At 38.0% G+C, this 12,151-nt stretch overlaps 1 protein-coding gene across 4 annotated transcripts in view; it reads left to right on the top strand.

Annotated features, from left to right (window-relative positions):
- Positions 1 to 12,151, top strand: part of LOC127848246 (la-related protein Larp4B-like) — an 86,991-nt gene that overhangs the window by 49,516 nt on the left and 25,324 nt on the right. For all 4 annotated transcript variants that reach the window (XM_052380591.1, XM_052380592.1, XM_052380590.1 and 1 more), the window contains 7 exons: positions 386 to 567; positions 3,611 to 3,701; positions 4,675 to 4,811; positions 6,730 to 6,833; positions 8,583 to 8,747; positions 9,626 to 9,829; positions 10,593 to 10,640. In XM_052380591.1, coding sequence (XP_052236551.1) covers positions 386 to 567; positions 3,611 to 3,701; positions 4,675 to 4,811; positions 6,730 to 6,833; positions 8,583 to 8,747; positions 9,626 to 9,829; positions 10,593 to 10,640 — 931 coding nt within the window. The remainder of the gene's footprint in view (positions 1 to 385; positions 568 to 3,610; positions 3,702 to 4,674; positions 4,812 to 6,729; positions 6,834 to 8,582; positions 8,748 to 9,625; positions 9,830 to 10,592; positions 10,641 to 12,151) is intronic.

Raw genomic sequence — 12,151 nt, 5'->3', positions numbered from 1 at the left:
AACTGAAGGTCAATCTAAGTGTAATGTGCGTCATAGAAAACGGTTTGCGGATGATGTAAAAGTAACAGTCCTGAATGTGCTGGATATTAAATTTCTTTCAGGAAAGTAGGTGCAAACTGTAAAGCTGTTAAGTTGCCAATATAAATAGAATATCATGATACTATAGTGTTATAAAGATGTACCTGTCAAGTTGATTGTGTAAAGATGTTACACTAGAGAGGTGCAGCCTTTAGTGTTGTTCAACTTGACACACCCTAACAACAATTTCTCAAAACCCACCCTAACAACTATATCTCAAAACTGTTGTACTCCCATCTCTCTCTTCTTCAGTGAGATATCCGATATAGGTGACAATGTGTTACTCACAGGTCTCTCTCTTCTTCAGTGAGATATCCAATATAGTGGAGAAGGTGGATGACCTGGGGATGGGTAACCTGGTGATTGACAACGCTGCGGTCACTGTAGACGGTTATCTGCTGGACTCACACAAGATTGTCTACATGGGAGACATAGGGGGCGTGCCCATGCAGGGGGTGCAGTACTCCACAGAGAATGGGGGCATGACAGGTGAGCAGGGGGAAATTCTATTGTAATTTTTGGGAAGGGGGTGGGTTTAGTTAGGTCAGTACATGTACTGGTGAAAAAAAGGCGTTTGGGTTTCTTCAGTATCATTATGGGTTGTTGTTGTTTATATGCCCCCGGTAGGGTGGCATATAGCAGTTGAACTGTCCGTCAGTGTGTCAGTCTGTCCATCCGTCCGAAAAAAAACCTTTAACCTTGACCATAACTTTTTCAATATTGAAGATAGCAGCTTGATATTTGGCATGCATGTGTATCTCATGAAGCTGCACATTTTGAGTGGTGGAAGTTCAAGGTCAAGGTTATCCTTCAAGGTCAAAGGTCAACAAAAAATAAATAAATTCAAAGCGGCGTTTTCATGAAGCTGCACATTTTGAGTGGTGGAAGTTCAAGGTCAAGGTCATCCTTCAAGGTCAATTTGTTTTATTTTTTATTTCAAAGCGGCATTCTCATGAAGCTGCACATTTTGAGTGGTGGAACTTTAAGGTCAAGGTCATCCTTCAAGGTCAAAGGTAAAAAAAAAGATTTTTATTTCAAAGCGGCGCAATAGGGGGCATTGTGTTTCGGACGAACACATCTCTTGTTTCCACTATTTTTGGAATAGGGCTGGGGCCCTTTGGATGAAATACTGTGCCATTGGAGCATGGTTATTAGGAATAATGGTAACAGAGGCTTTATCAAAGACATGGGTTGTATCAGAAAAGCAAGTAGTTGCTACGGGTTCCAGATATATCATTCTATTGTTAAGAGGTCCACTTTTATAATTAACATTGCTGGCCATGTAGTGAAAGAAAGATGTCATATAGTTATGTTTAATAATGTTTTAATGTTATGTCAAATTTATTATTATTATGCCCCCCTTCGAAGAAGAGGGGGTATATTGTTTTGCACATTTCGGTCCGTCGGTTGGTTGGGTCCGTCCACCAGATGGTTTCCGGATGATAACTCAAGAACGCTTAGACCTAGGATCATGAAACTTCATAGGTACATTGATCATGACTGGAAGATGACCCCTATTGATTTTCAGGTCACTAGGTCAAAGGTCAAGGTCACAGTGACTCGAAATAGTTAAATGGTTACCAGATGATAACTCAAGAATGCTTAGGCTTAAGATCATGAAACTTCATAGGTACATTGATCATGACTGGCAGATGACCCCTTTTGATTTTCAGGTCACTAGGTCAAAGGTCAAGGTCACAGTGACTCTAAACAGTAAAATGGTTTCCATATGATAACTCAAGAATGCTTAGGCCTAGGATCATGAAACTTCATAGGTACATTGGCCATGACTGGCAGATGACCTCTATTGATTTTTAGGTCACTAGGTCAAAGGTCAAGGCCACAGTGACTCGAAATAGTAAAATGGTTTCCAGATGATAACTGAAGAATGCTTACGCCTAGTTTATTTTTATTTAAGTTGATTATACTTCATATCACACAAATATTTTGAAATTACTCCAAATTCATGGTTTCACATAATTCGGTTCTCTTCGACCACAGTTTTTTAATTAATTACCAGGGATTTCAATAGATTTTAAAAAAGGAGTCAATGACCCCTGGACTGAAATTTTGAGGAGTCAAATTGAAAAATGCTGGGGTCAATTTCGAAGCGCATTTATTGTGTTTTTGTCTGTATTATTCATGTTTTTTTTTATAAACATATGCTGTAAGAGTAACACAATATCTTAAAAAGTTATACTGCTTTATGAAATAACAATACCATGATACATAACACAACATTTTTTAATGGTACACAAAGATAATGACAAAACATAAATAATTTGTGCGAACAATATCCACATAAAGTTTTTAATTTCACAACTTTTATTATTTCTATCACTATACTATGTTGATTTGTAAAAACAATAAATGCTCATTAAAATCTACTTCATCATAACACATTTAAGTCTTTTAACACATTTAAGTAATTTAAGATATATGATAGCACCATTTCATCACATATTTATCGTCATTATATTATCATCATCCCTATGATAGCTTTTGTAACAAAACACAATCTAAATGCATGGAACATCTAGTATATCTATTACTGTTTATCCGAATACTATACATGTCTGAAATATGTACACTTAAGAATGCCTTACCTGTAGTAATTTAAATTTAATAATCCAATTTCATTCTTGTTTTCTGGTTTAACAAACCTTATCAAATGTTTGTTAAATCCAGTTAATGCTTTCTCCATTATTGAATCACAATTACTTGTAATTTGGATTGCCAGCTTTGAATTAAATGCGAGTTATAATTTAATTTACAATACGTCCGCGATTTACAATGTCGAAAGTCATGACGTAGAAATTTAATTCTACTCGGATAATTTATATATAATCGAAGTAATGTGTTTTCTCAATGTTTATGTGTAGTATTATGACTTGTTAGTATAAAAAAAAAACACTGGTATTACAGTTTATATAAGATATATGGGTGTTACTCGTAATTATCGGTAGATTAACAAACTGACAAAACTCGCTGGATTGAATAGTGGATCTACGTAATTGATAGACCTTTTATCAATTTTGTTTTTCCTTTATTTTTGCCGACTTTCTTTAACCTTGCCGTCTGCAAAGTCTGCAAAAAATCTGCAATTATCGGTTGGTCAATCAATTATCACGTAATCACGGCTGCTAATTATCCAGTTAGTGCGCACGCACTATTTAGACGGTGACATGTGTATTGGAAGATATGAGATAAGATAAACAACGCCCGGGGTATTCTCTAGATTATAGACCGAGTTTCAAATTCTGATACATTAATTTCAATGAGAAGCACAGCGGGATTTATTACCATGGAACTCGATATGTTAACTGACTGACGCACGGGTCTAATTTTCGATGCGTCAAAATGACGCACAGCAGAAAAATGGGTTGCGTCAAAAACGAGTCATTTTTAATTTGCTCACGTCAAAACGCAGGATTCTGCGTCTATTGAAATCCCTGAATTATCATACACGTTTTCTATTTAGTCTCTCTCTCTACCCTGTTATGCACAGTCATGTGTATATTGTGTGTTACAGAGGGGGGTGAGATGCCACTGTCTGAAGGCTCACTGACAGAGGATCAGAGAAGGATGGTCATCAAAGGTCAGCTCGAGTCCTACTTCTCCAGGTAAGCATATACAAATGTAGCATGCCACGGATAGAAACGAACTTTTGTATGGTAGGTCTTCCAGAGAGGCATCTATGTTTTTTCTTTGGGAACCCGTACTTAAAATGAAGAAGTACATGTCATAATTATGCTATACTTACTTTTAAGAAAACAAAATAAGAAAACAATATTTCATGACCGACCTGAATCAATCCAGAATGCCCTTTTATTAGCCTGAATCTTTATTTATAAAAAATAAAGTGATTAACTGTGGGGAAAATGGTTTAAGCTTTTCTTAAACGCTAGTTGCCCAATTGTACTACATCTGTCGAAATTGAGTTGCCCAGGCCTAAATGGACTTCCCAGGTGAATTGGCCACCTCTAATTTCTTTCCCTGCACAGAACAGAGATGAAATAAAAAATACAGGATTTGTTGATTTCGAAAGGGGTTGTTGATTGATAACAAGGCCACAGTGCTTATTTTTTGACTTATAAATGTTTAAAAGTCTCAGAATTATAAACAATATTTTCATTTCATTGTTTTTCAAGGAGACCATGTCAAATGATACATAGCATAGAATGTCCCGCATGATTTCCTTTAAGAGAACTTGTTATGTTTTCAAGGCAGAGGCTTACTCCAACAATGCTCCAGACCCACTATTTTCTATTAAGGTCTTGTTAATGTTTCATAAATATATCTTTAATCTTTTTTTTGCAAGAAGAACTAGTTTATTAGATCAAGTTAAAGCTCACTTTAGCTACCACATTCCCTAACACATTGCACGTCATAGCAAACTTGTTGATTTCATCAAATTACAATGGAATTTTAATCAACTATTTCCCATTCTTGTTTTAAAGGTGAACTTGCTAAAATTCCAAATTACAACAGACTTGTACAATTTAACCAATACTCTCCCCACCCACTACATTTTATGTATAGCTTGTTTGTATGTAAATGATTGCACATTATTAAGCCTTTCTCACTCTATTATAGGGAGAACCTGTCCAACGATTCCTACCTCCAGTCACAGATGGACGCTGACCAGTACGTTCCCATAGTAACGGTCGCCAACCTGGACCAGATCCAGAAGCTGACCTCCGACCTGCAGCTCATTGTGGAGCTCCTCAGAGGTCAGTAGTTGTGAGCGTCATGTTGTCATGGTATGCATGAACTGAGCCTAAAATAAATAAACTTGTTCACAAAGCATGCGATGGGGTCTAGGTGTAGTGTTTTCAAACCATAATTAGGCAGTCCGCTGATTTCTTGTCGTTTTAGCACATGTCCTCCTTTTAAATTTCAAATAGAAAATTGCAATATGGGGGGGGGGGGGGGGTAAGGTACGGGTGAATCATTCAAGGTGGTGGGAGTAGATTTCCCTTTATTGAGTTGTTACCCAATTACACAGCTGAATAGGACCAAAAGGACAAATAAGTAGATATTATAAAAATAATGTGTTGGTTTCAGTGTAAGATTGTATTTTTAGCTCATCAATTTTTATTTTGCTTAAATTGCCATAACTTCTTTATTTATGTTCACATTTTATTATTACTTTGACAAAACAACACTTACCTGAATACCACAATGGATTCCACCCAAACAATACCCCACGCCCCTACCCAGAATCCCCCCGCCAGTTTTTTATGTCCCCCACTATAGTAGTGGGGGACATATTGTTTTTGCCCTGTCTGTTGGTCTGTCTGTCTGTTTGCGCCAACTTTAACATTTTGCAATAACTTTTGCTATATTGAAGATAGCAACTTCATATTTGGCATGCATGTGTATCTCATGAAGCTGCACATTTTGAGTGGTGAAAGGTCAAGGTCAAGGTCATCCTTCAAGGTCAGAGGTCAAATATATGTGGCCAAAATCGCTCATTTTATGAATACTTTTGCAATATTGAAGATAGCAACTTGATATTTGGCATGCATGTGTATCTCATGGAGCTGCACATTTTTAGTGGTGAAAGGTCAAGGTCAAGGTCATTCTTCAAGGTCAGAGGTCAATTATATGTGGCCAAAATCGCTCATTTTATGAATACTTTTGCAATATTGAAGATAGCAACTTGATATTTGGCATGCATGTGCATCTCATGGAGCTGCTCATTTTGAGTGGTGAAAGGTCAAGGTCAAGGTCATCCTTCAAGGTCAGAGGTCAAATATATGTGGCCCAAATCGCTTATTTTATGAATACTTTTGCAATATTGAAGATAGCAACTTGATATTTGGCATGCATGTGTATCTCATGGAGCTGCACATTTTGAGTGGTGAAAGGTCAAGGTCAAGGTCATCCTTCACGAGGTCAAGGTCATCCTACAATGTCAAACATCATATAGGTGGACATTGTGTTTCACAAACACATCTTGTTTTTTAAACATCTAATTAATTACTCCACCCCACATTATACCCCTCTCTCACCCCCCTTCCCCCCCATCCCCCACCCCCCAAAAAAATTATTTTTTTCCTTTTTTTATATTTGAAAGATCGTCTAATAAATGACCACACCCCACATTATACCCCCTCTCAACCCCCCCCCACTCCCCCCCAATTTTTTTTTTCTTTCCTTTTTTTTATTTTTGAAAGATCGTCTAATAAATTATTGAATACAAACAATTTCCCCATAATGGCTTACGTTATAATGTCAAGCACTTGAATAGTCGAGGGCGCTGTCCTCTGACAGTTTTTTTTTTCATTTTTGGAAGATAATGTAATAAATGACCACACCCCCACACTTTTCACCCTCTCCACTCCACCCCTCCCTCCTTTGGGATTGAGATAGGTCCCTTCACCTATAAAAAGAAAAATAGATGAGCGGTCTGCACCCGCAAGGCGGTGCTCTTGTATTCATGCATTTGCGTATACAACTTTTTCATTAGTGGTGATACCTATACCTATAATTGAGTGATTGTGTTATTGTTCGCTGGTTTTCTCCTTTCATTGCATATCATGATCTTTTACAGAAATAAATATATGAGGTCAATATATGAGGTCATTATTTTAGAAAACAAACTGACTTCCTAACTTGTGTCATGCTGTCATTGTATCGTTTCAGAGTCAACATTTGTTCAGGTTGATGAGAAGGGAGAGAAGGTGCGACCCAACCACAACCGCTGTATTGTGATACTGAGAGAGATTCCTGACTCCACCCCTGTAGAGGTATGATACTAGGCTGGCAGGGTCATTTTGATACAACAGCATGATAAACTAGAAATGGCGCGGCAGAGGCCGACGCGTATCCCCACGCCGCATGTTTGACCCAAGGGCGCCCCAGGGTTGATCATGGGGCCATGCATAGTTGAGATTGACTGTATTGTCATAAGAGAAGTTCAGTATCAATTAGAAGTGAATGGGTGTAAAAATAAAGAAGTTATAGTAAAAGGCAATTTTGGGAGGGTGTGGCCTATGTGGGCGGGGTGCCCCAGGGTTGGTAATGGGGCCATGCATAGTTGAGATTGACCGTATTGTCATAAGAGAGGTTCAGTATCAATTTGAAGTGAATCAGTGTATTAATGAAGAAATTATAGTAAAAGGCAATTTTGGGCGGGTGTGGTCTATGTGGGCGTGGCGCCCCAGGGTTGGCAACGGGGCCATGCATAGTTGAGTTTGACCGTTTTGTCATAAGAGAGGTTCAGTATCAATTTGAAGTGAATCAGTGTAGAAATGAAGAAGTTAATGTAAAATAACCTATAATTTTTTTATAGTAAATGGAATTTTTTGGTGGGTGTGGCCTATGTGGGCGGGCGCCCCAGGGTTGGGATTGGGGCCATGCATAGTTGAGATTGACCCTAATGTCATAACAAAAGTTCAGTATCAATTTGAAGTGAATCCGTGTAGAAATGAAAAAATTATAGTAAATGGAAATTTTTGGTGGGTGTGGCCTATGTGGGCGGGGCGCCCCAGGGTTGGGAATGGGGCCATGCATGGTTGAGATCGACCGTATTGTCATAAGAGAGGTCCAGTATCAATTTGAAGTAAATCGGTGTAGAAATAAAGAAGTAAATGTAAAATAACCTAAAAAAATGAGTGATAATTTCTGACGCGGCCCCACCCCAACCGCTATAACTTTTGACCCAGGGGTCAGATCAAAATTCCAACTAGTGCAGGGTCGCACATATGCTCATAGCTACCATGTGTGTAAGTTTCAAGGTTCTAGTGCTTTTAGTGTAGGAGGAGATAGTGGCCAGGACGGACGGACAGACAGACGGACGGACGGACGGACGGCGGAGATAACCACAATATCCCCACCTTTTTTTCAAAAAGCGTGGGGATAAATATTGTCAAGTTCAATTAGGATAAATATCCCACTGAAGAAGATGATATAAATACAACCTCTCTTTTGTGATATTTCCCACGTTATGTGCAGTTTACATAACTAATTGTGTTCTGATATTTACAATGAGGTATCCCACCTGATGTACTCATAATGGAACTACAACTGTTGTATTGTGATATTTATAGTGACTTACACATGGTGTAGGAACAAAATGCACTTGTTAAATGTTGAATATAAATTTCGGTATAAAAATGACAACCATTATACTTAGGTTAGCAATAAGTTGAGGGTAATGATTAAGTTATATATGTATCATGTTTAAAAGTTGCAGGCACAACTAGCACACTGTAATTGATATGTTTTGAATAGTTGACTGGTGTACAGGATTGTTTTGAATAGTTGACTGGTGTACAGGATTGTTTTGAATAGTTGACTGGTGTACAGGATTGTTTTGAATAGTTGACTGGTGTACAGGATTGTTTTGAATAGTTGACTGGTGTACAGGATTGTTTTGAATAGTTGACTGGTGTACAGGATTGTTTTGAATAGTTGACTGGTGTACAGGATTGTTTTGAATAGTTGACTGGTGTACAGGATTGTTTTGCTTAAGCTTGATTGCACGCCATTCACAGGAGGTGCAAAACCTGTTCTCCGGTCAGAACTGCCCCAAGTTTGTGAGCTGCGAGTTTGCACACAACAGCAACTGGTACGTGACCTTTGAGAGCGATGGCGATGCTCAACGTGCGTACCAGTACCTTCGTGAGGAAGTACAGACCTTCCTTGGTAAACCTATAATGGTATGTATCAGTACCTCCATGAGAAAGAACAGATTTCCTTGGGCAAACCTATAATGGTTGTGTGTGCAGAATAGGGACAACACTTTAAACAACTTTCACATGGTGTGTTGTACCCCCACAAAAAAGGGGGTATATTGGAGGCGCTTTGTGAGCTGGCTAGTTTATCAGTTTGTCTGCATAAAATGCTGCAAGTTTGGGAAGCAAGTTACTTTCAAATATGTCTTACAATTTTCTATGCACATAAAATGTATTCACAATGAAATTTAAAATGATGTGCAAGACATAATACAATTGTTTTTATTTATTGGTGAAAGAGTCATTGTTTTGTGACATTTTACTTTCTCTTTAAGATTGAGAACAATTTGATAGTTGGCTTTCATCACCTGACATATACTTGGCAAGATAAAATCGATGAGCAATAGCATTAAAAACTAATGGTCTGTGACTGGTTTGTCAATAATGGATGTTAATTAGACTGGTTTTTCAATAATGGATGTTCATTACATATGTGTCAGAACAAAAATATTGTATTATTTAACAGTTTATATGTACATTCCAAGAAAAAATTTCACATGCCGTGACAGTTTCGATCCACCATTGGTGAATCTTCATCAGACTGTGACTTCGCGGGAAGTGAACGTCACAGGGCGGGCTTATTGCTGGATTGTTTCCCAGCAGTAAACAAAGGCCTGTAGATGTGGCCCAGTTGAAAAGAAAAATATTGTATTTCTATGTTTAAAGTATCCATAAATGTTGAGATGCAAAAAATTATTTTGGCGAAGATTTAGTGTCCAAAAACAAAATAAATATGTTATTCAATGTCAAGTAAATCAACGTATAAACTTATCAATATACTTATTATCCTTGTATTCTTGCAGGCACGAATAAAAGCCAAACCCTTGATTCGTAACTATCGGCAACAGAATGGCTACGTGAACAAGCGGTTCCAGACGTCGGTGCACATGCCGGGCCCAGTGTCAGGGGAGGTGATCACTTCATCAGCTGTCTCACAGCAACAGTACACTGCCACGCCCCCGTTCACACTGATGCCTAATGTGTCACAGTACATGAACGGCACCCCGGTAAGAATAGAAGGGACACTCATTTATGCAGTTAATATGCTTGAGATTACGGACAGGTGTTGTTTTATTCTGTAACAATATGGTTTGAACTGTATTGCAGTATATTGGAAAGTGCATTGCATATGCAATACTTGAAATCCATTCTGCAAAATTGTACAGAAAATTCGTTGATATTATCAAGTATTTGATTGGGATATTGATCGGTCACAACATCTCAAACATAATTTAACATTTCTTCATTGAGATTTTAGATTTTGTAATTACATTTTATTGCGCATAATGTATGGAGATTATCATATGATATTGAGACAGTTGATTTAAATGACTGATCCGGGATTGTGTTCACCAACCCATTCCAAGACTTAGACTCTATAAATGAACCTCAGAGTTTGCATATTATCACACTTAAAATGGTGTTTATATCATAGGAGGAGGGATATAGAATTGGCTTTGTCTGTCCGTCCGGTTTTCTCTCCATCCGTTCGTTTGTCACAAAATTTTGAATACGTGGGGGATATAAATTCAACAAATTTACTTGTTTTTCTAAACAAGAATTGTATAATGATAGGTGTTAACTGCCATGCTAGACTTTACTCTCAAGTATTGTTTAGTACATTACAGATTTAAGAACATTCTTTAGTCTTAAGTCTAGGAATAGGTTTGTGAATACGGGCCCTGGACAGGATGCATAATTAGTATGTGAGTTATTTATCATAAAAGCTACGCAAACATTTGAATGTTCATGTATTTTTTGTGATTTCAGAATTTGCCACCGTTCTTTCCACCACCTACGATGCTGGACCCCAGCATGGTAGGGCACTGCTTCCCTGCATATTCAATCAAATACATTGAGCCTCGTTCTGGGAAAACTGAGCGTAACAGATTAGCCTGTCAGGGAAGACACTTTCTGCCTTAACTTGATTTTCACTTAGATGCGACTTGGTTCAAAGGAAAACTACCATAATAGCGGAAAGTGTCGTCTCTGAATCTGGTCATGCATTAAGCCTTGTTTTCTCAGAGCAAGGCTCACTTATAGTCTACTATTGAGGATGATCCAATACTTGCTAGTCTACTATTGAGAATGATCCAATACTTGCTACCATATTTTAACCCTTTGCATGCTGGGAAATTTGTCATCTGCTCAAATTTTGTCTGCTGAATTTCTAAAATTAGCATTTTCTTCATTTTTTTTTTTTTAAAGAATACTATCAGAATAGCAAACAGTAAGGATTCTGATGAGACGCCACGTTCTGTGGCGTCTCATCTGGATCCAAACTGTTTGCAAAGGCCTATAAAATTCGGTTCCAGCGCTGAAAGGGTTAATACCTTGGTAACTGAGACAGTAATTAACAGTAACGCAAGAGTAACTATTCATACCATCAATGTGAGAGCACTCTGGTCAGTGCCACTTCATGTAACAAAAAGTGAGTTTTATTGTTGAACTATCTGAAGCCAGACAGTATTTATAGAGCACCATGTTTATTTTAGTCTTAAACTAGCAGTGTATCAAGGGAGACTACTGTGATCAGTATTTAATGACCAAAGGAATAAGCTCTCTTATTTCTTTGTTAAATTTTTAGCTCATCTGATTGCTCAGGTGAGCTTTTGTGACCGGTCTTTGTTTGTCCGTCCGTTAACATTTGCTCGTAAACTCTCTAGAGGCCACATTTCTTGTCCCATTTTCATGAAACTTGGTCAGAAGCTTTGTCCCAATGAAATCTCGGCCGAGTTCGAAACTGGGTTGTGCCGGGTCAAAAACTAGGTCACTAGGTAAAAAAAACAACAAAAAACTTGTAAACACTGTAGAAGTAACAATTCATGCCCAATCTTCATGCAACTTTGTTGAGATGTTTGTCTTAATGATATCTTGGTTCAAAAGTGGTTCCGATCTGTTGAAAAACATGGCCGCCAGTGGGAGGGGCAGTTTTCCTTATTTGGCTATAGAGAAACCTTGTAAACACTCTAGAAGTCACAATTTTTGCCCAATCATCATGAAAGTTGGTCAAACCATTGGTTCAATTGATGTATCGGACGAATACGAAAATGCTTGAGATCGGTGAAAAAACATGGCCGCCAGTGGGCGGGGCATTTCTCTCTATATGTATATAGTGGCAGTTTTCCCTATTTGGCTATAGAGAAACCTTGTTAACACTCTAGAAGTCACAATTTTTGCCCAATCATCATGAAAGTTGGTCAAAACATTGTTTTTATTGATATTTCGGACGAGTTTGAAAATGGTTGGGATCGGTGAAAAAACATGGCCGCCAGTGGGCGGATCATTTTTCTCTATATGTTTATAGTGAAAACATGTGAACACAGTAG

Source organism: Dreissena polymorpha, chromosome 10 (genome assembly GCF_020536995.1).
Source record: "Dreissena polymorpha isolate Duluth1 chromosome 10, UMN_Dpol_1.0, whole genome shotgun sequence".
Lineage (NCBI taxonomy): Eukaryota > Metazoa > Mollusca > Bivalvia > Myida > Dreissenidae > Dreissena > Dreissena polymorpha.
The sequence above is the reverse complement of the archived record's forward strand: the minus strand, read 5'-3'. Positions and strand labels throughout refer to the sequence as shown.